Source organism: Pongo abelii, chromosome 15 (genome assembly GCF_028885655.2).
Source record: "Pongo abelii isolate AG06213 chromosome 15, NHGRI_mPonAbe1-v2.0_pri, whole genome shotgun sequence".
NCBI lineage: Eukaryota > Metazoa > Chordata > Mammalia > Primates > Hominidae > Pongo > Pongo abelii.
The window spans coordinates 72,333,130-72,357,948 of record NC_072000.2 but is presented as its reverse complement, the minus strand read 5'-3'; the positions used below and the strand labels follow the sequence as shown (position 1 = coordinate 72,357,948).

General features: G+C 37.1%; 1 protein-coding gene across 20 annotated transcripts in view; it reads right to left on the bottom strand.

Annotated features, from left to right (window-relative positions):
* Window positions 1-24,819, bottom strand: part of RAD51B (RAD51 paralog B) — a 799,436-nt gene that overhangs the window by 478,715 nt on the left and 295,902 nt on the right. For 2 of the 20 annotated variants that reach the window (XM_063715901.1, XM_054530776.2), the window contains exon 8: window positions 1-24,819. This exon is cut by the window's left edge and continues 12,316 nt beyond it. The exons of the other annotated variants lie outside the window; for them this stretch is intronic. In XM_063715901.1, the coding sequence (XP_063571971.1) occupies window positions 24,571-24,819 (249 nt within the window). In that variant the 3' untranslated portion in view covers window positions 1-24,570. 20 annotated transcript variants of the gene reach the window in all.

Below are 24,819 nucleotides of genomic sequence, written 5' to 3'. Positions count from 1 at the left end.
TGCATCACTTATTCACTGTTTTATTTAAAGATGTAATGAACACGGTAGTTGACCACCCAACATGCATTCTGTCCCAGATGATTTATCTAGTCCTATGTGATCAAATATGGTAGCTACTAGCCATACATGGTTATATACATTTAAGTTAATTTTAAAAATGCAGTTCCTCAATTGCACTAGCTATATTTCAATTGTTCCATAATTGCCACATGGAGCTAATGGCTACTGTATTGGACAGCATGGATATAGAACATTTCCATCACTACAAAAAGTTACAGTGCGAGGTCCAGTCAAACAACAGTAATCTCATTCTCCTTACCTGAAATTGATTTTAAAATGGGCATGCAGCAGAACTCGGGTCAATAGAACATAGGGAAGTCTGTTAAGTAGCTTCTGGGCAAGGTTTCCTTATGCCTAAAAATATCACATAGCAGATGTTGTCTCTTCTGCCTTTGGATAATGTTAGTTCAGGATGTGATGGAAATGTTGGGGCCATCTTGCAAACATGAGGAGACCCAGTTTAACAGTAGAGCCTACCCACTAAAAATGGCAGAGCAGAGTAATGGAAGGGATATGAGCTCTTAAAGAAATCACTGAGCTACTGAACTGTTACCAGCCCTGTATCCTCATTATGTGAGATAATAGGATGTTAAATGTACCTATTGTTTAAGCCACTGGAGTTGAAGTTTTTATAATTCATAGCCAGATGCAAACTAATAATAGAGCTTTATTTATACTTCTCTATTTCTCTCTAATAAAAGAGTTCTAAATCAGTCAATGTACTGCTAAAAATCCAAAATGACTCTCCACTTTAATGCAGGTCCACAAGTTTGGCTACAACAAAACCTCTTACATTTAAACCTCAGCTAAAGAGTATTGTCTCTCACAGATGTGAGCATCTTAGTTTTTTCCCCTCTGTTACTAATTTCTGTTTATCCTGACACTTTTAGTCTGAGAAATTTAAGTTTAAAATACAATATGAAAAAATACTTTGCAAATAGGATTTCAATAGCAAAAGCTTTTTTCCTTTTGATAAAAGCGAGAAGAATTCAAAGGTAGGATTGGAAGTTTCAGAGTTCTTAGAATTGGAAGGATCCTCAAAGATCGGCTACTTAGCCCCTTCATTTTGCAATCGAGGAAACTGAGGTCCAAAAAGATAAAGTAACTGTGGTAAAAGAACAGTCCCCCAAAGATGTTAATGCCCTAATCTCTAACCTGTGAATATACTGTCTTACATGGAGATAGGAACTTTGCAGATGTGATTAAATTAAACATTTTGTGATAAGGAGATTATCTTGGACTTTCCAGACAGACTCAATGTAATTATAAGGGACCTTATAAAAGGGAGGCAAGAGTGTCAAAAACAAAAAAGAAATGTAGCAGTGGAACCAGATATTGGAGTGATGTGCTCTGAAGATGGAACAGGAAGCCGTGAGCCAAGGAATGCGGGTGGCCTCTGGAAGCTGGAAAGGCAAGAAAATGGATTCTCCTCTGAAGCTTCCAGAAGGAACACAGCCCTCCCAACACTTTGATTTTAAAATTTTCAAGAACTGTAAAATAATAAATTTGGGTTGTTTTATGTAACTTAAATCTGTGGTAATTTCTTACCATAGCAATAGGAAACTGAAACTAATGTAGCAGCCTTCCCCAAAGTTACACACAGCTTGTACTAGTAATGTCAAAACTCAAATCCTTAGGTCCAATTTTCCTTCTATCAGGAGTGCAGTGGCGTTGTCTCGGCTCACTGCAACCTCCACCTCCCGGGTTCATGTGATTCTCCTGCCTCAGCCTCCCGACTAGCTGGGATTATAAGCGTGTGCCATCACGCCAGGCCAATTTTTGTATTTTTAGTAGAGACAGAATTTTACCATGTTGGCTAGGCTGGTCTCGAACTCCTGACCTTAAGTGATCTACCCTCCTCGGCCTCCCAAAGTGCTGGGATTACAGGCATGAGCCAACATGCCTAGCTTATCAAAAACTTCTATACCTCCATCTGTCCTTTCCATACTGTTTTCTCAAATATATGAAAATCCGAGTTCAATGCTTTTATTGTGTTATATGGAAAAATACCTGATTAACCACAATATGGGACCATTGTATAGTGGTTAAGAGCATAGCCTCTGGACTGGTTTTGAACCCTGGTTCTGCCACTTATTAACTGTATGACTTTGGGCATGTTATCTAGTCTCCCTCTGTCTCAGTTTCATCATCTGTAAAATGAGGTTAATAATATCTATCTTATAAAGGTTTATTGTCAGGATTTAATTAGTTAACATTTGCAAAGAACATAAAACACACCAGCATGGAATAAGCAGTATGTGTTTGTTACAATAAGCTTTTAAAAGTATGGCTGGTCTACTTTTTTTTTTTTTTTTGAGATGGAGCCTCATCTGTCACCATGCTACAGTTGCGGTGGTGTGATCTCAGCTCACTGCAACCTCTGCCTCCCGGGTTCAAGCGATTCTCCTGCCTCAGCCTCCCGAGTAGCTGGGACTACAGGCGTGTGCCACCATGCTCAGCTAATTTTTGTATTTTTAGTAGAGATGGGGTTTCACCATGTTGGACAGGATGGTCTCGATCTCTTGACTTCGTGATCCACCCACCCACCTTGGCCTCCCAAAGTGCTGGGATTACAGGTGTGAGCCACTGTGCCCGGCCTGATCCACCTTTAATTTGTCATATGTGACCCTGCTCACAGCAAAACAAAATATTAAAGATGACTGGATAGCAAATAATTTAACTAAAAATTAAATTTTCAATTCAGACGTTTGATTCTTAACTAATTTTGATTTTTAACTGCACAGTCTAGATCCTGTTTTGGAAGATTTTCCTATGTTTGGGCAAGTCACATTTTAAGCCAGACTACAAACAGATCAGCTAGTTTACAGATAGGAAAACTGTCTCATTTATACCTTAAAACTAATATAGAGTCACTTTTTTTATAAATAATATAACAGGACCAAGATTTTTAAAAATATGAACTATGCAGAGGGCATTTGATTAGCTAGCTTGTTCAAATGGCTGAGTCTCTTTTTATAGAATATGCTGAATGGTGGACTTTGGAATCTCATATTTAGAATCTTCAGCCATCCCTGAGGTAACTTAAGGCTCTACTGAAAATTTCTCTACTCGGCAAGAAATTAACTAAGTATGAGGATTTCTCTCCTCATCTCATATTCTCCTGTGCATGCTTGTAAGTATTACTTGCTTGGCTTGGATTTAATCTTAATGGAATGTAACCACTCCCAAAGCACTGAAAGCATTCACTAAGATTTGGACATACTGCATTTTGGATGAATGAGGAAGATTCTGTGACAGAAGATGGGAAGTAAGGATATTCAATCAAATCAATGAAATACTGACAGGCAACACAAGCTTATCATAATAAGAAATGAGAACCAAATTGTAAGCTCCATGAGGGCAGAACCTATGTCTATGTGTATACTATTCCCCATTATAACCCTGAACCCAGCACAATCTTGACAAAGCTGGTAGGTGTGCAGTATTTCTGGAATGAACAAATGGGCTGCCAAAAGGAAAAGCTAAAGGCTAAATTTATATAAACAAAGCAACATGGGATGTTGCTGCACTGTCTAATATGGTTGGGGTTGTGTAGAAAGAAAAATATTAGTAATATGAGGTGTTTATTTACAATAATCCATTGTACAAGTAGAATCACATGTCCTCTTTCCAGTCTGTTACTAAATCTTGCTGAAACTCAAAATGAAACTACCTCAGAAAGTGAGATTTTCCTTTGCCACATTAATTAAAACACCAGAGAAAAGCAGATATTAGAATAGAGTAGAACACACAGACATTCCACTACACTTAAACACTATGTACTGAAAGGTTTTACTCATCTTAAAATTTAACTGCATCCGCATTGGTAACACATCTGAGCTGAAAAAGAAGGTAGAGCAGGTAATTTGGCAATTTAAAATTCTTAAGATCAATAAAAAGTATGCAAAATGTATACTTCATTCCTTAAAATATTAATCATAAAAATAACATAAAATCATCTTCATCAAAATGTAAAACCTTTGCTCTGGAAAAACCCTGTTAACAGGATGAAAAGGTAGTTTACAGAATGGGAGACAAATATTTGTAAACCATATATCAAACAAAGAACTTGTATCTAGAATGCGAAGAGAATTCCCAAAATTCAACATTAAAAAATCAAATAATCCAATTAGAAAATTAGCAAAAAATATACACAGACAACCTTTCACTCAAGCGGGATATATAGATGGCAAGTAAACACATGAAAATATGTTTAACATCAATTAGTCATTAGAAAAATGTAAATTAAAATCACAATATTACTATCACCTATCAAAAATGGCATTTAAAAATTAATGATAACACTAAATGATTTTGGATCACTCATACACTGCTGGTGGAAATGTAAAATGGAATCACCATTCTGGAAAACAGTCTGATAATTCCTTTTAAAACTAAAAATAGATTTACTATACAACCCAGGACTGTACTCTTTGATACATATCCCAGAGAAATGAAAACTTTTCTCATAGAAATTTTACATGAAGGTTCATAGCAGCTTTATTCGTAATAGTCCCAAACTGAAAACTATCCAAATATCCTTAAAAGGGTGAACAGTTAAACAAACTATGGTACATCCATACAACAAAATACTACTCAGCAATAAAAATAAATGAATTCTATATACACATAACAACTTGGATGAACCATAAGAAAAGTGGAAAAAGCCAATCACAAAAGGCTACATACTGTATAATTTCATTTATATAATATTTGTGAAATGACATGATTACAGAGATGGAGAACAGATTCACGGTTACCAGAGGTTAGGGAATATGAGATGGGGTGGGTGTGGCTAGCAGGATGTGGCATGAGAGGCTTCTGATAATACAGTGAGGCATTTTGATGGATGCTAGTGGTTATTCAAAGCTACGCATGATGACACACAAAAATGAATGCATGCATTACTGGTGAAATAAGTTTTATGGGTTGTGCCCATATTGGTTTCCAGGTTTTGATATTGTACTTGAGCCACGAAATAAGTCAACACTGGGGAAGGCTGAGTGAAGGATATATATGACCTCGCTGTACATTTCTTTGTACCTTGCTATGAATATATAATTATTTCAAAAAAAAAGTTTTCTTAACAAGCCAAAATAATCTTAAAAAAATCATTCAGATTTGGCCAGGCATGGTGGCTCACGCCTGTAATCCCAGCACTTTGGGAGGCTGAGGCGGGAGGATCACGAGGTCAGGAGTTCGAGACCAGCCCGGCCAATATGGTGAAACTCCATCTCTCCTAAAAAAATACAAAAATTAGCTGGGCGTGGTGGTGTGCGCCTGTAGTCCCAGCTACTCAGGAGGCCGAGGCAGAAGAATCGCCTGAACCCGGGAAGTGGAGGTTGCAGTAAGCCGAGATCACGCCACTGCACTCCAACCTGGGCGACAGTGAGACTTCGTCTCAAAAAGAAAAAAAAAAATCATTCAGATTTAAGAGTACTGTCTCTGAAGGTAATGTGACTTTAAATCCACAGGTTCCATTTTTTAAAAAGCATACATGACTCCTCTTCTACCAGACATTCATTTTTAGAAAATAAAACATTTTCCTCTATCCTCAAATTCAAAAACAGCTGAATAAATATTCCTCAGTTTCCAAACAGAGTAATCCTTGAGTTGAAATACGTGGAAAAAGAAAATTCCAAATATAAACCAATATGTGCCTGCCTTACCTGAAAAACAACTAGAATCACATCATCTCTGAGTTGGAAAGAACTTCAAGTTCTTCCAGTTCAAATTCCCACCAACATAAGATTCATTTCTCTAATATTTCTGATTGAGCTAACCTTTGAATACATGCAGTTACTATATTGCCTGCCCACCACATTCTTTTCTGGAAAAAGCATCCTTCTTTTTTCTGTGAACTGCTTTTCTCAATTATAGTTCTCCTAAGAGCCAATTTTTTCCATCCCGAGATCAGTCCAGAGAAGGCACTGGAACCAAACTAGGGGTCCTGCCCCTTGGCCTTGGTTGATTTGCTCAGAATTGGGCACTTGGCCCAACCAGGACCAGAGAATTTTTCCAAGGTTTTTCTCACTAAATGTGCTAGAGAGAGTTTCTCTTCATTGCTGGGAGATGTATAACCCAGGCATGTTTAGCAATCATGTTTCACATAATGTGCATGAGAGAGAAAGTCTGCAGAGGAAAAATGAGCTAATACTCTGAGAGAAGCAGAGATGAAAGAAAGAGAAATAAGGAAAGCTGCATTTGAGTCTCTGGTTCTAGATGTTTCTGGGGCCCAGTGGGATGTCTGCCCTCTCCACAGTTTGGCTGTTCAATCCTTTCTTTGTTCACATGAGACATTCCTAATATCTTTCCACTAATTTCCTCTTTTTACCAAGCTAGTTCATTCAAGTCACGTTTCCACCACATGCAATGAAAAGAATATCCTACTATGAATAAGAAGTCCATAACTCACAATACAGCCTGTTAAGAGCTCTAATTGTTAGAATGTTCTTCCTGATGTTGAAACACATATGCCTCCATGGATATTCCAACCATTGCCTTACATCCTTACCAAGGTTCATCCTCCTCTTTCCAATATTCAAAGATGATGATCACATAACCTTTGTGGATATTCATTACTTTTTGTCTGTACAGCATATATTTCCTTACTATTTTGATAATAGCACCCCAATTCTTTGAGGGAAATTACCTCTACCCCACTGAATGCAGCCTAATGGGATCAAGACTCCCTGCCATTCTTTAGCCAAAGAGTGAACATATGACCCAAGCCAGATCCCCTAGTTTTGAATCTTAACAAAAACACTGAAAGTTGCTGGAGTGTGATAACTTTGGCAGTGAAGCCCAGAAGAATGTGACTGCCAGGTTTACTGAGCCCTCTTAAGCTGTTCTTTCCCTGTCCTTTCTGAGCCTGATTCTTCCTCCTTCTCTTGGACTCTGTAAACTCTTTAATATCCTTCCAATAAGAAATGCTATTAACTGGTTAGTTTATATAATTAAACAAGTCTATCTTAAACATATCCCCAAAGTTTTCTCTTTTTTAGGCTAAGTAATCTCAGCTTGTTGAACTGTACTTCAGGTGACTTGATTTCCAATCTATAATCTGATTGGTTCCTTCCTAAATGAACATTTATCAAAAATCTTTGTGAACACATGGCAGTCAAACAAAAGGTGGTCTGACCAGAACAGAGAGAGATAGGAAGAATATGTCGATCTTTTTTTTTTTATTATTCTTTTTGAGACAGAATTTTGCTTTGTCACCTAGGCTGGAGTGAAGTGGCAAGATCTCGGCTCACTGCAACCTCCGCCCACTGGGTTCAAGTGATTTTCCTGCCTCAGCCTCCCAAGTGGCTGGGATTATAGACGTACGACACCATGCCTGGCTAATTTTTGTATTTTTAGTGGAGGCAGGGTTTCACCATGTTGGTCAGGCTGGTCTCGAACTCCTGACCTCGGGTGATCCGCCCACCTTGGCCTCTCAAAGTGCAGGGATTACAGGCGTGAGCCACCGCACCTGGCGAATGTGTCCGTCTTTGATCTTGACATATACTTTTGTTAATGCAGCTCCAAAGCCCATATCACAAGCACATGACACTGAGGCAGATTTTGAGTTTATAGACAACTAAAATCTTAAGTCATTTTATATTAACTTCTATAAAATTAAATATTTTCAGCTGTATAGTATGCAGTTTACTTTTAAAATTCTAAGTGACACTGCAGCCTTTTAGGCTTGATGTGGTTTCAGTTAAGTCTACAAAATTTGCCAATGTAATGATATGGTTGTCACTGACTTTACAAATACAGATTGAGTTTTATTCTCTAACAATGTGACAACAGAATAAAATAACAATAATCCTGTTTATCAATCTGCTCTAAAGGAATTTAATAATTCTAAATTTGGATATTTGAGTCACATAAAGTAATTAGCTAAATACATCTGTATAAAAGAACCTCTGAGCCACTGATACTCAAATAGAGCCAGACTTTTCCTAAGGGATGAAAAAACAAAATTTGGTAAATAGAAGACACACACACACACACACACACACAAACACACACACACACACACACACAAAATCAGCCATATAGATCAGGCATTAAGAACTAGTAGATTATGGAGGCTTACTTGATAACTCTCAACAATTTGTGACTGCCAAGCACTTTTATCTGATATTTACAGGAATTTCCATAGGAAGTGAAGTTGCCACCGTTTCACCTTTAAAATTTTATTTTCAGGATTCTTACTTTAGTTCAGAAAGTTTATAATGCTCAGAGATCTCAAGGCTTCAGTAAAAGAATCAACTTCTACAAAAAAAGAGTTAGAGGAGATTGGCTAAAGAAAAATTATTAGATATTTTGTTTGAATTTCTGAGTTCTTTTCCATTTTAATTTTAACCATGGCTTTAATCCAAGATATGCTATACAATGAGAAGTTTGAAGAACAAATACAGTTGTAAATCAATAGAGAGATGATTCCTAAAAGGGAGGGCTGGCTGCCCAGTTTGTTCCCCAACATTGGTTTTCATCTTGGTGAATTTATCTTCATTCCAGGATCTAAATCTCAGCTAATCAGTTTCAAAACCCAATCTTTAAACACAGCAAGAGGAGACCCACATTAAGCAGATTCACAGAGGCTGATGTATATAATCAGAATGTTGATTTATTAATCTCCTCAGAGAAAATCAATTGCTACATAGACCAGGAACACTTGAGTCAGCCACACTAGTGTATTTTCTCCTCTGAAGGCACCCTCTATGGACCAGAGAACAACCTCTAGGAGTTGAGAGCAGTCCCTGGCTGATACCAAGAAAACAAGACTTCAGTTCTATAGCTGCAAAGGAATGAAATCCGCCAATAAAAGGAATGATCTTGGAAGAGGACCATGAGCTCCAGGTAAGAACATTGCCAACAAACACCTTGATTTCATTTCAGCCTGAATATGAAACTCAGCCATACTGTCCTGGATTTCTGTCTACAGAAATGTGAGCTAATAAATGGCTGTTGTTTTAAGCTGTTAATTTTGTGGTTACACTGCAGTAGAAAACTAACACACCTACAGACCAATGATTCTCAAAATGTTGTTCCCCAACCAGCATCACTATCATCTAGGAACTTGTTAGAAATGCAAATTCTTGGGCCATAAGAATCTGGGGATAGGGCCTAGCAATTGGTACTTTAACAAGGCCTCCAGTTAATTCTAAAGTATATACTAAAGTTTGAGAACCACTGAAGTACACTCTGCTTGTAGGCACAGGCAACCTTTACTTTGCGATTTAATCTTGTCCATGCTTCTATAGATGACCAACATCTTTTCTGACTAATATCTGTTATTTAGTGTTGCAGTCAAGTCTTTTATTCTTTCAAGATCATAGTATTTAAGAAAATTGTGTAAATTTCCACTGTGATCCTGTGCTTATCGATTTCTAGTTTAACTCTAGGGAAAAATCTAATTTCCCCTTTTAAGTGACAGGCACCTCACTGCTGTTGCCCTGTGGTATCTACATTGAACCAGACACTAGGTATAATGTAGTAGTTGTAGTTAAACTACCAAATTGATGTTAAACTAAATTATTCTCTAGTTAAAGAATAATGTGACATATGTAAGTCTTTAAGTTTTAGCTGTGTTGTCAGCCCAAACTCTAAACTCATAGAGTTCTCAGTTTCTCAGTTTCAGCAATCAGTGTTTGCCTGGAAGTGAGCATCCTACCTCAGTATACAAAGAAAACTCATAAGGGATAGTAGAAAGAGGCTTGAACAAGCAGCCAAGAGACCTAGGTTCTAGTTTAGGCTCTACTATGGACTTGCTGTGTAACCTTAAACAAGTAAGTTAACATCTCAGAGCCGATTTCCTCACCTGTAAAATAAAAGCCTCTAAGTAAAGGATCTCCTACAGCTAAATCCTTCTGTGGCTTTCTCATTCACAGTGCATTCTTCCAGAAGCAAGACCAGTGCCCTTGATGACAAAAAAGAGCAAGATACAAAGTAGTAAATGATACTGCAACTGGCTTAGTTTGTGTCTCCTAAGAAGAGGAAAAGGCTAGATACCTTCTCATCTCTAGGAAATTACCTTTCAGAGTAAAGAAAAATTAATTTCAATGAAAAACTACATATTAACTCTTTTAAAATAGAGAGCTACCAAAACTAGCTTGAGAGTTTAAATTAAAATTATGAATGCTAACTTAGTAAGAGCTATGTATTTGTTACCAAGTTCATATCATTTGAGAGCAGAGATACAGAGCAGTATCTATAAGCCCTCCCACTCAAGTGTTTTTTGAGACAAGGTCTCACTCTGTCACCTAGGCTGAAGTGCAGCAGCATGATTTTGGCTCACTGCAACCTCTGCCTCCCGGGTTCAAGTGGTTCTCCCACCTCAGCCTCAAGAGTAGCTGGGGCTACAGGCGTGTAACACCACACCCAGCTATTTTTTGTATTTTCTGGTAGAGACGGGGTTTCACCATGTTGGCCAGGCTAGTTTCGAACTCCTGACCTCAAGTGATCCATCCACCTTGGCCTCACTAAGTGCTGGGATTATACGAGTGAGCCACTGGTGCCTGGCCTGTAAGCCCCTTTTTAATGAAACCTACACTCTGTCAGGTTTGACCTGAAAATTACAGGTAATTTGATTGCAAAGAAACTTTACTCTTACGATCTAATTGACTTCTCTTCACATTCACTTTTCTGAAGGTCTATTTCTCTGGGTGAGAATCTAAGCTAAAGATAGAGACACAAAAAGGATTAAGCTTCTAAAGGAATGAAGTTTGATCTTCCAAAGGAAGAACTTGGAACAATCAAAACCAAACCCATATTCTAGCTTCTAAATACTGCCATGTTCAGAAGGTTTCTACATTTATCTTAAAAGCCATTTGGTCCCAGTGATACTTCCCAAGCGGTAAAAAGAATTTTCACTTTAAAGTTAACGAATTTTTATGGGTTTTTCTAATTGTACCATACATTCATTTTTATATTCCATTCAACAGATATTTGTTGATCATCTACCATGCTCTCCAAGCCCTATGCTAGGAACCTCAGCATAGAAGGTATAGCACCTACTCACAGGGAATTTACATTCCTGGGGGACACAAACTAACAGGCAATTCCATCATGAGATACAATGAAAACTCTAAAATTTAATTCTATCTGATAACAGATAAATTCTACTTAACCTTCTAAGAAATGACAGAATACCATCTCTGGGTTTTACTAAAAATACAAAAAAAAAATTAGCTGGGCGTGGTGGCGGGCGCCTGTAGTCCTAGCTACTCGGGAGGCTGAGGCAGGAGAATGGCGTGAACCCGGGAGGCAGAGCTTGCAGTGAGCCGAGATCGCGCCACTGCACTCCAGCCTGGGCGACAGGGAGAGACTCTGTCTCAACAAAAAAAAAAGAAAAAAGAAAAAAAAAAAAAGAGTGAATAAGCAACATATCCTTCCTATCATGATGATATCAACATAATAAAGCAGAATACTTCACTGTTACTTGTGGTTCTACAGGGACAAAAAGCATTATAGTGTGTGTGTGTGTGTGTGTGTGTGTGTTACAATGTACAATTGTTATTTATGAATTATCACTATACAGTACCGCTAACTTTGGAAAATGAGCCCCTATATTTCCCATTCATATACTCAAGGCCACCATTCACTGAATAAATCCAACATTCATTCAATACAAATTAATGAGTACTCTGTGTTGCAGCATTATGCTAGGCCCTGGGCTAATACAGATGGAGGACTTAGTCCTATCCCCATGGAATTTGCAGTCTAATAGAAGAGACAGCTATATAAACAAATCGTTGAAACGGTATGTGAATAGTGCTTTTAAGAGCATATAATCCTAGCAGAGCACAGGGAGTCAACAGACCACTCAGGAGGAAACCAGGTGGGTTGGGGTGGTTGCCTGATCTATAGCTACATTCAATGGTCTGGGTGGAGTAGTTTGGGAAATACAAAAATAAATAAGACAAAATCTCCATCCTGATTTCCATGGTAAATAGGGAGAGAGATGAAAAAATATAATTTGAGGCACATATATGAGATAAGCCCTTTTACAGAGGGTCAAAGTGCTTTGGAAAAGCAGAGCAGAGGATGACTACTTTCTTTTAAGGGTGGTGGAGAAGGCTTCACAAAGGAGGTGGTATCTGAGGTGGCTCATTAGCTTATACTCTGGAAGGTTGTATTTATACCAGCAGACATAAATTATTTCAGTTCTGAAGAGGTGCTTTTAGATTTTCCCTTAGCTACTTTAAAGTCTTTATTGAGAAACTGCAATAAGCAAATATATTCTCCATAGAAGGAATCCACCCAAACACCTTGAGATTCTCATTCCACATATTTCACACATGATATCTTTTAAGTCTGGGAAAGTAGACTAGGAAATGTTTCAAATACTCAAGGGCCTCAAAACATATATGTTGGAAAGTGTACCTAATTTCCAAAAAAGGTCGAATTGCAGAAGAATCCATTTTGATTGGAAAACAAGCTGCTCACTTGTGGTATGGAACAGATGCTGCAGTTTAAGCACTAAGGAAGTAAAAAGCACCTCTGCTGTCAAGTAAGTCACTGCACAGTCTCTTCTCCAGCTCAGCAGCAATCTCATGCTGATCAATGTGTCATACATGCAAACCCATTTTCTTTGGTGAGGGGCTATAGTTTTATGCAGTTATTCAAAGGAGTAGAACACTTCTGACTGCTGATTCCAATCTTTGCTGACAACGACTTAGGACTAGAAGACTTGAATATAAAATAATCCATAAAGGCGGAAAGTAATTTTGTAACTGCTGTGTATGAGACTTTTTTTTGGCATACACAAAACCTAAATGGCTCCCCCAGAACAAGAGCATGCACAACAATAGAATCAAGGCAGCAAACATGCTCAGGAAACAAGGCTACATAAACTAAGGAAAGCGCTAAGTATGAATATGAATATTTAAAAACTGATAAAAGAATGATTTTTGTTGTTACTATGGTAAAAAATTATTAGCACAAAAAAACCATATAGCTATAAAACAAAGATGTATATAATTCAATCTCCCTTATATTATAATTATTGCAACCAAGTTATTCATATCAGATCTAGCACCAGAGAAATCATGGGAAAACACCAGGATTAATGAGAGTACCCATCTAACATAAGTGTTGATAGTCATCATGAAGATCAGGTATGGGATGACTTGCTTCAACTTCTTAGGTATCATTTTGATAACTCCTTTATAAACTCGGTTTTCATGTGGTCCTATGGGACGTTGGTGCTTTCTAAATGACACCATGAGAATGAGTTTCAATGGAGCTACAGTTCTAAGAACAGAGCCTTCCATCAATTTTCATGGCAGATTACATGATATTTAAGATCAACTGACTAATCATCCAAAAAGGGATTTATATATTTTAAAAGAAAAAAAAAAAAACTCTTAAATACCTACATGGTTACAATGGCTCCAGAAGTGAGACACTTTTTTTCTTTTCCCAGGAATATCCAATTCTCCTGGCAACTAAACTGACCACAGTCAAATTGCACAGATTTTTTTTTCTACAAACCTGGATATGTACACATTAACCAAAGTGCCCTGCCACTGCTCACAAATATTGAAGTTCAGCGTGCAAGCACAGTCATTTGCACTGATGAAGCCCCAGTTCTAAGCAATATCAGATTAAGTTCGCATTCAGATGAACACAGGGCACTGAGAATTGCATAGCCAGCTACTTACAAACGACTGCGTGTGCTTTTCCATTGCAGTTTTTCTTCCAGCTCTCATGGAACAAGCACTGCCACAGCCCCTTGATGAGCCAGCACAGCCCAGTCATCTGGCAACAATGACGGGTATCTGGCATCTGAGAGGAATATCAACTAAAGACAATGAGAGAATTAAAAAAGAAATAAACACAAGACAATCTTTTTTTTCACCCCCTTAGATTCTGCATTTCCACTTGCTTGATTCAGTAATTGTTTTGTTTTGAATGTTGTGTAAATGAATGCTACAGCCCTATGCAATTTTTAAACCACTTTGCTGTGTGTCTCATATGGAGCTCAATAATGTTACTGCTGGCATGAGTGCACCATGAAGCATATGACTCCCTGATGTAACATTTTAAATAAGGAGGATACATTTCTCATCCAATGTGACATTATGCAGGAAAATTTCACTTTGTCACCTGTTTCTCATGAGAGCTTGAGAAAGCTACATAATCTTTTTTTTTTTTTTTTTTTTTTTGAGTCAGAGTCTTGCTCTGTCACCCAGGCTGGAGTGCAACGGCACAATCTCGGCTCACTACAACCTCCACCTCCCAGGTTCAAGTGATTCTCCTGCCTCAGCCTCCCAAGTAGCTGGGATTACAGGTGCCCACCACAATGCCCAGCTAATTTTTGTATTTTTAGTAGAGATAGGGTTTCACCATGTTGGCCAGGCTGGTCTCGAACTCCTGACCTCATGATCCACCCACCTCGGCCACCCAAAATGCTGAGATTACAGGTGTGAGCCACCACACCCAGCCTTACATAATTCCTTTCAACTGTATATATCTCATCATTAAAATAAGAATAAGAAAACCTGTCTTCTTTTTTTCTCCTTAATAGCTTGTGAGGCCTCTGTATTAATCAAAATGAATGAAAATAATTCACAAACTCAGTGACATCAAGGAGCTAGTTCACTGTTTCACTTAAGGAAGAATTATTCTATGGCTTCAAAAAATAGAGCCATCACACGAAATATCTAAGTACAAAAACACACTATATTGTACAGATTTTTTTGTGTGTACGGCTGCTAGAAGTTAGAAATCACCCAAAGTCTTCTTAATCTGCCACTCTCTGAATAAGACAGGTACCAATACTATTGCACCTCTATTAGGAATGGAAAGGCTTACAGTAAAATTGGATGAAACTGCTTACTCAGAGTCACCCAGCAGCTCTGTGGTAGGAATGGAAAATAGGCTGAACCCACACTGTTGGATGGTACTATGAGTCTATCATTTCCTCCTTCCATTTAAGGACATTTCCAAAATGATAGCTCCAATCTTCATATGTCCTTATTATACAATGTGTCACCATTACAAAATTTAATTTTTTAAAAAAATGGGGGAAAGAATTCCATTCCCCCAGACATCAATTTGCCAGATGATTTAAATAGCACATCATAGGTCTCTGATGCACAGAGTCCAGGGAGCTAATGCATCATTTTGGAATACTTAGAGCCTGAAGAAACACAGAGTCAAATCATAGCAGGACCAACTAGGCTTTTTATCCAAGACGGATAAATGAAATTCCATGCAGTTGCTTGTGCACAAAGTCTTTTCAATTAGATTTTTGAAATGCAACCAACAGTTTTTTTTTTGCTTGTTTGTTTTGTTTTGTTTTTTTGAGACGGAGTCTCCCTCTGTTGCCCAGACTGGGGTGCAATGGTGCAATCTCGGCTCACTGCAACCTCCACCTCCCGGATTGAAGCAATTCTCCCACCTCAGCCTCCCGAATAGCTGGGACTACAGGCATGCGCCACCATGCCCAGCTAATTTTTGTATTTTTAGTAGAGATGGGGTTTCACCACGTTGGCCAGACTGCTCTTGAACTCCTGACCTCAAGTGATCCACCCGGCTCGGCCTTCCAAAGTGCTGGGATTACAGGCGTGAGCCACCATGCCCAGCTGATATCATCTAACTTTTTAAAAGACTAAGTTCCTGTCCAGGTATGGTAGCTCATGCCTGCGATCTCAACTCTTTGGGAGGCCAAGGTGGGAAGATTGCTTGAGCCCAGGAATTCAAGACCAGCCTGGGCAACATAGTGAGATTCTGACTCTACTAAAAATCAAGAAGAAAATTAGTCAGGTATGGTGGTACACGCTTATGATCCCAGCTACTCAGGAGGCTGAGGTGGGAGGATCACGTGAGCCTGAGAGGTTGAGGAGTAAGCCATGATCATGCCACCGCACTCCAGCCTGGAGGAGAGAGCAAGACTCTGTCTCAGAAAAAAAAAAAGAAAAGAAAAGATCATTCCTGACATTTATATGGTTAATTTTATTTTTATGGAACAGGCAAAGCCTGAAAATGATAAAATATAAAAGGATTTGCACTGAAAAGAAAGTCTCTTTTTCCTGTTTCTCACACAGCAAAACCCCTCCCTGGAAACAACCTTACAACAAAGATAAGCTATGCATTTGTGTGTGTGTGTGTGTGTGTGTGTGTGTGTGTGTGTGTGTTTTATACAAAGGAGAGCATGTTAGACATACTGTTCTCATTTTGCTTTATTTAATAATGCATCTTGGATTTTGTTCCATTACCACTGCAGAACTTCCTCATTCTTTTAACAAGTTGCACAGTATATTCCATGGAGTACCATAATATACTAATTCAGTCCCCTATTGATGACAATTGTTTCCAGTCCTCTGCTATTACAAGTATTGATGCAATAACTATACTTATGTCAGTCATTTTGCTCAAATGAAAAATACAAATGTAGGAAAATTCCTTAAGTGGAATTGCTTAGTCAAAGGATACATGCATTTAAGTTTTTTTTAATAGATTGGCCTTCACAGAAGTTGTATCTATCAATTTATCATTCCACCAAAAAGTATAAAACCAACTGCTTTCTCAAACCCTTTATAGCCAGTTTTGATTAAGCTTCTTTATCTTCAATAATATGATATGTCATGTTTTCCATTTAATTTTCATCATGAGTGAAGTCTGATATCTTTTTCTTAAATTTTAAAAGCACTTGTGCTTACTTTTCTGTGATCTGTCCTTATCCTTTACCCATCGCTGGTCATTGCTTTCTTGTTTATTTGTAGATGCTCTCTATTCAATAGGGAAAATAGTCTTGGTCCGTGATACATGTGAAATATCTTCTCCAGATTTTCATTTGTCATTTGACTTTGCTTATAATGGATTTTCTTGTTATGCATAAACTTTGTTTTTTAGTATTCAAAGTTAGTTATTTTATGGCTTCTGTGCTTTATATTATACTTGAAAAGACTTTCTAATGTAGAAATTATCTTAAATAACCTTAGATAGTCTTCCAATACTTTTTTGATTTTATTTTTCACATTTAAATCATTGTTCTACCCAAGGATTTATTTTTGGATAAGGCTTAAGATATAAATTCAACTCCATTTCTTTGCCTAATGGTAAGATTTATTGAATGCTCCAGTGTTTATTGTGATATGCAATGCCAACATTATCTTATGTGAAATATATATATAAGATATGTATATATATCTTATACTCCTTCCAAATTTATTTTTGGATGTCCCATTTTTTTCCATTTAACTATCTATACCAGCACCACAGTCTTTAAGTTATTGTAGCTTAATACATTTTACAAAAATTGGTCTAGTCCCACCTCAATGTTCTTCTTTCTCAGAATCTGTCATTATGAATTCTTTTATTTTTGTAAATTTTTTAGTTGAATCACTTGGTTTTTCCAAATATACAATCATATTACTTAGAAGGTATGGTTAATATGCCTCCTTTCTAGTTTTTTATTTCTAATTTCTTTTTCTTGTAAGACTCCTTTGTCTAGTGCTACTATAACAATACTAAATGATAGTAGGAATAAAGGTGATCATTGGCTTAATAAGTTTATGGAAATGCTTCTGGAATTCCCTATAAAGCAAGGTGCTGACTTTTTCATTTTTAGGTTAGCAAGAGGGCACTTACCAAGCTAAGGATTGTGGATCCTTAGATCACTTGACTAGGAGATGGGGATGGGGTCATATGGTACAAACCAGGGCTGTTACTCCTCAACAAGGAGGAATAACGCCTCTTAGAAGCATGGTAAGCAGGTGCCATAAAACATGTCTACTACAATTTCTCACTGCCTGGAATCATTGGAAAAGTTTCATAAATGCTCTGGCTTTAGGTTCTTCACTTTTACAATAAAGCTGCTAAAGCCTGGTTGCAAAGCTGTTATAATGATTAGAAATAATATATGTAAAATGCCTGATGCACAAGAGTCATTCAATAAGTGACAGCTGTGTGATTAATCTATGAGATAATAAAAAGTTCTAACTTGAAACACAAGAGAAAAAAATAACTTCCAGGGCGTAAAGAGATAATCTCATGAACTCAGGGACACTAACTTCCCTATAACCCATTCCTCCATATTAATTTTTACTTCACATTATACCTTCTCTAAAGAAATTGTTACAGAGAATCACACTCCTAGCAATATGATAGAAGACTAGTACATCACATCTAAAACATAAAATATGTCTTTTTAAGCATGGTTCAGCTGGAGAGTAACAGAAATAAATGTAAGCCAGAAACAACTGAAAAAAATAACATTTCTCAAAAGGAAAAAAACTTGGGAGGATTCTTTCCTGAGAGCAGTTGCCAATCCTTAATGAACTAGAGCCTGGGTTCTAAATGGGCACATGGCAAGAGAGTTGGGAGGATAGCAGACAGAGCCTGGGCCCAAGCAGGATAAGACATTAAATGAGGACCCTTACTTAAAGTTGAGACTTCCAGGCTCCCAAAGGGTGACACCCTCAGTGGGCAAACTAAGAAAAAAAACCCACAAAAAACCCACCTTGAAGCAGCAGACCTGCCCTTCTCAGATGTGGCTCTGGATATATCCGGAAAAAAGGGGCAGGGAACAAGGGTCTTCCCCATTCATTCATTTTTTCATTCAATGAATATGTATTGAGGGCCTGTTTTTGTCAGGCACCTTTCCAGGCACTGGGTAACAAAGATCTCTGCCCTAATGAGAATTTCTATCTAAAACCTGCCTAATGTGATTTAGGGCTAGAAACTTAAACCACTTATATGGCCTAAAAACCTGCAGCTTAGAAATTAACATCAACAACTGCAGCCTGGACAACATGGTGAGACCCTGTCTCTACAAAAAAAACTGGAAAAATTAGTTGAGTACAGTGGCACGTGCCTACAGTCTCAGCTACATGGACAACATGGTGACACCCTGTCTCTACAGAAAAAATTAGAAAAATTAGTGGGTGGCACATGCCTGTACTTGGGGAGACTGAGGTGGGAGGATTACCTGAGGCCAGGGAGGTCGAGGCTGTAGTGAGCCACGATCGCACACTGCACTCCAGCCTGGGTGACAGAGACCTTGTCTCAATTAAAAAAAAAAAAGAACTGGTTTGGCAGTTCCCTGCATTTGAAGTGTTCACAAGCATCTGATGGGAGCAAATAGGAATCTTCCCTTGAAGAACATACTTTAAACACTGGCCTCAAAGAATTTTAACAGATAAAGTTCCTGAAATGAATGAACACACACACACACACGCACGCGCACACACATACACACGCACACAACACACACAAGAGCTATTATAAATGAGGATCAAGTCAAATGAGAAATCATAATGAAGATTTAAAACTATTTTGAACCAAATGTGAAAGCATTATAAAAAAATCCGCAGAGCTCAAAATACACCTGCACCATGGCTATGGACAGATGTGTTGTCCTCACAACTCCTTTGTGCCCAAGCATATCTTACCGTTCTTCTCATTGCTGCAATATGCATAAATTTGGTACACAGGTTACAAAAAATCCAATAAATAAAAGAAAGTAATTGACAAGACAGCTACAGAGACAAAGATATTTTTGGAATTACATTCAGAGTCTATGGCTCTTTCTCCCTTTTGGTGGGGGAGGGGCACACTTCCTTTAAATGTCCTCATTAGGAACTGTCACAGGTTGGAACAGCATAAGGAGTCATGACAACTAAATGCAATGCGGGATGCTGGATCAGATCCTGAAGCAGAAAAAGGACATTAGTGGGGAAAATTGGAGAAATTTAAATGATGTCTACCGATTACCAAATAGTATTTTATTGGTGTTAATTTCCTGATTTTGGTAACCGTACTATACTTATGTTAGATGTTAACATTAGAGGGAGCTGGGTGAAGGATATATGGAAACTACTATTTTGTCTACTGTTTTGTGATATAGATTTTTTAATAACTTTTTTCAAAATAAAAAGGAAATAAATATCCTTGTTGATGGCAAATTGTTATTTTTTAAATTATAGAACTGATTTTGAAAAGAAAAAAATGCAGAACAAAGGTTAGTGAAAAGGTCAGTAATCTATTTGGGTAATAAATTTCTTTGCAGGGGAGGGGTTGATTTAAAAAATATGGTGTGACTTTAAGTCAATGTGAGACTGTTTTCTTCTACAGTCCATAAATGGCTTCCAACGGCAATTAAAAAGGACAAGTTCTAAAAATATTTCTTGCAATGACAGCATCGTTGGATTAGTGTAAAGAGTGGCTACATTGAAGAATAGCACTCATTTAAACAGTGTACCTTATGGTATATTTATTTTTAAAAATCACTCCTCATTACCTTATGGTCACACCTCAGGGTGTTAAAGCAATTTCTGGGCACTCAGTAAGTAAAAGAAAAGTTAATTGAATGCAATAATTTGTCATGTCTCCCTCTGCTTTCTAATGAAAGAGTCTAGGTTATTTTTAATCTCTTTTACTATGGAAGATATTCTAATCGTACCTTTTTGATATTTTGAGCAAATTTATTACTTTTTAGCAGAAATTTGCTATTCTATGAGAGGGAAAAGAAAGTCCTCCCAAAAAAACAGAGTGGCAGAGAACAAGCAGCCTGCAGGCAGTGTGTGGCCACCAAAGTGAGCTCTCCAGGGTCATATCTTTTTTGGTCCCATGGTATATTCTATCTAGACCAATACTGAGCAGGCACCAGACATATTCACCAATCTGTTGATCATGATAACTGCAACATTTAATGGAGAATTTATAACCCAGGATCTTATCCTTCAGTTATTAAGTTGAGATATTTCATACATTGAAATTTGTGTTGGAAGGCCTTTGTGTCTCATAATCAAAAAATAAAAAATATATAAAACTATATTAATATATATAAACAATTACCCAAATAGGCACCATGATCAAGTCTATAACAAAACAGAAGCATTTTATTTCTTTATTTCCTTAATGCAGCAGCACGCTCTAGGATATAGGCGCAAGTCACAGAATAAATGTTTTAATGTCTCTTCCTTTCTGCCACTTAATTTGCCTATATTTTACCTGTCTTGCTTAATAAAACACATGTAATAACATTGTTACCTTCCAAGGGACTTATGTAAATTAATGAATATGGCTGTAAAACATTTTGTAAACATGAAGTGTTACATAAATACTTACAAATTCCTTGAATGTGCTCATTATATTGCCCATTTTGAACCTTAATATTTACTTATAACTCTACATTTGAGATTTCCCCAAGGAAGAAATTCCAACTTTTCTTACCTGTAGCTTTATAGACTTTTCTTTATATAAGCAAAGTCCAATTCAATAGAACACAGAACTAGGAATAAACACAACTAACCAAAAACCAGGCAGTATTCACAGATGCTCTAAGCCTGCTAATCACATTCATTCAGCATTTACACTGCGAAATTACTAGAGAAATGCAGTAATTTATAGAAAATAAAGCAGTAAAACTTAAAAGTTCACAATATAATGTCATGACTGTCAAATTCTCTGCTTCAACAGAAGACTGTATTTTCTCACTAATCAAAGGGCAGATTCCTATGAAAGCTGAAAAAAAATCTTATATCTGAGCAAGATTTGAGTAATTTAGCTTCTATTATTCTGATTTTATACATTTTTTGAATGAATCACTTCAAACCACGCTACTTACGCTTTACATAGCCAGTCTGAAACCATTACCAACTTGAAAACCTAGTTTCATACTAAAAATTACTAAGATGATTAAATGAGATGGTACATAAAATATTCTTCACAGTATCTGTTATGTATAAACACTCAAGAAATGATACTTACACAAATAATATGAAATTAATAATTAACTCTGGCAGATGATCTCACATCCAATAAAAATGAAATATTAAAGACTTGGGAAATACTATTAATAATATCTCTATTTGTACATTAAACCCATGACAATGAAACACAAGTTGATAACTATTTGGGCCATTTTTGATAATAAGAAACTTATCACAATGAGAGTAACAAGATTAAGAAAACAAATATTCTTGCTGTAACAATTTTAGCATGTTTTATATATTATAAAATATAACAGAGAAACCATCATATGTATCTGCACAAATTTAATGACAAAATGCTGCATATATCCCTCAAAAACTTCAATTGAAAGACAATCACACAAAGATAATAAAAATGCCATTCAATGGTAAAATATCAGATAATGGGTCAATATAAAACAAATGATTTTCCAATAATGTAATGTGGAACCATTTCAATTATGTGACAGAAAATAATCCAACTTCACCTTAATGTATTCAGATATAAAACAAAAATATATATAATCTGGTACCAATCACATTGTTCAGTGAGGCTGAAGGGTTGGCTGTGGCTCAGGACTAGGAGGCTGTCACTAGCAATGATCCCAAGTATTTAGAATAAAATAAGAAAACAAGCCAGATACCACAATTCCTAGGGCACTGTTGAGTTCACACAGGAGAAAAACCATATATATGTATTCAGTGTGGAAAACTCTCACCAAAAGATTAAGTCTTCTTTCATCCCAGAAAATATTCATACTAGAGAAAAACTCTTTGTTTGTACGGAATGTTGGTGGGCTTTCAGACAGATATCAGAGTTGCCTACTCATCAGAAGATTCATACTTCAGAGAAACCTCATGAATGCAGCATCTGTGAGAAGTCTTTTGCTAAGAAATCACATCTTCAACTACGTCACTAAATTCATACAGGAGAGAAACCTATATGTGAACTAACTGTGAGGAAGCCTTCAAATGTCAAATATGAAGAAACCCAGAATGCTCATACTTAAGATAAAGCCTATCAATGCAGTGACTGTGATAAGGGCTCCATTCAGTTACCCTGGTATCCAGATAATCAGTTCTCAGTATGCATCAGAGCATTCAATCAGATCTAATCATAAAGCAGAGAATTCATGTTGCACAGATCATATGAATATGTTGTATATGGGAAAGCCTTCAACCAGAAGTCGTACTGTGAGAACTCATTCCCAAGAGAATTTTAGGAATGCCTGGCATGAGGGAACCTTTCCTTATTTGCACCAGCCTCACTAAGTATCACATTTACATTGAGAGTTTAATGCATGAGGAAGAGCCTTCTTGTAGAACATATTAAAATGTGCATTTCTTTAAATATTAGTGACTTTATGATTTGCAAATTATAATTCTTCATCTATGAACTACTTGTTCAAAACTCTTAGCTATTTTTCTTATGAGTAAAATTACTCATAATTTTACTTTGATGGGTAAAATTCTTAATAATTATGGATGTTAGACACTTTGTTATTATGCATGGTGAAAATTGTATTACAGCTTTCAATATAGTGTCTTTTACAATAGGGACAATATTGATTAATCTAAGCTGCAAGAATTCTTTTCCTATAGGAAAGCCAAAAGTAGCTGATGGAAATTCTAGTAAAAATTAATTTAAAAAATCAATAAACCAACTTAGTATTTTTAAACATAAATATGCTATTGTACTCAGCATCTATAAAATATTTTCAGGCAAAAATCAGATATGGTAGGTCAAAATCTTACAAGTTCAGAGAACTTTAAGACAGCCAAATTTAAGAGCATGTTTTTGTACTTTAGGGAAAACACTGTCTAATTATATAAAGTAAATTTTCTATGTAGCAAGTTTATTTAATTTGTAAAGAAACAATGATGACATGTCCACTACACATGGACTATGTTCTTAATACCTTTATAGTGAAGTCTCACTAATTGGGTATTAATTGCACTAGCTCAAAAAACATCTAGCAAGTATTGCTTTGTATGACCAAAGAAGACTATCTTCTGGAGCTGGTGAGCATGCTGCCACTTTTCCCTCTGAATTCAACTCAGATAAAACCAGCTGGGGCACAGCTGCAGCCCAGCTGCCAACTTTGCTTTCCTATGGCTGCACTAAAAACAATCACCCCAGCATGATCACATGATAATTAAATCTGAATTACTACAGCTGAGGCTCACAATATTAAAAATTAAAATTTGCTAAGAATTCTGAAAGACTAGCTGCATAAAGAATTAGATTTGTGACTGTGTCATCATGTATCTCTATGCACATTCTGCCATCTATCTTAGTCCAGGGAGCTAGGCACCCTATGAATCAAGTGACTCCTAACTTCAGCTATAGGAGAGACTATAAATTTGTATTCTAAATCTTCAGAAAATAAAAAAGGTGTGGAGGGGATGGCAAGCGAGATCTCAAAGGAGGACAGTTGAGATTGAGCCTCAATGCATTATGGAAGACCATTGTTAAATAGGGCTGAAAACATAAAAATTCAATGGAAGAAGAGACTCCAGAGACTAAATATCAATGAATGCAATGTTATACTAGGACTCCTAACTCTGAACGCTAACTGAATTTCACATATGAGGTTATACTGTGACTAAGTTATGCTTCCACAGTAAAGCCCCAAAGGCTTTTAAAAATTCCTTTAAAGGCAATTCCATGTAATAACACCATACCTACTGCTGGAGGGCCTGGCAGAGATCCTACTATGAGCTAGCCTCTTGCAGGAGAGTTAGAAGATTGCAGAGTAAAGCTTTTTGGAGGATAAGCCATGGGAACACATGGCCAAACAACGAGCAATGAGGTCTAGGGCAACAGAGAGGAACATCGCACAAGTAACATAACTTCAGTGCCTGGAAAGCACAAAGTACAATCACAAATCAAAGGCTTAATAATGTAATACTTATCACCGCAGGTGACCATCTGCTTTGAGTCTGTTATGGGATGTAGTTGCTCCCTTCTTGCTGACGCCATTTCAGGAGACCCAGGTGGCACTTCTGGCAACCTGCCCAAGATGGTCCTTTCCCTTTGTATTTTGGCAGGAACAGAGAGGTA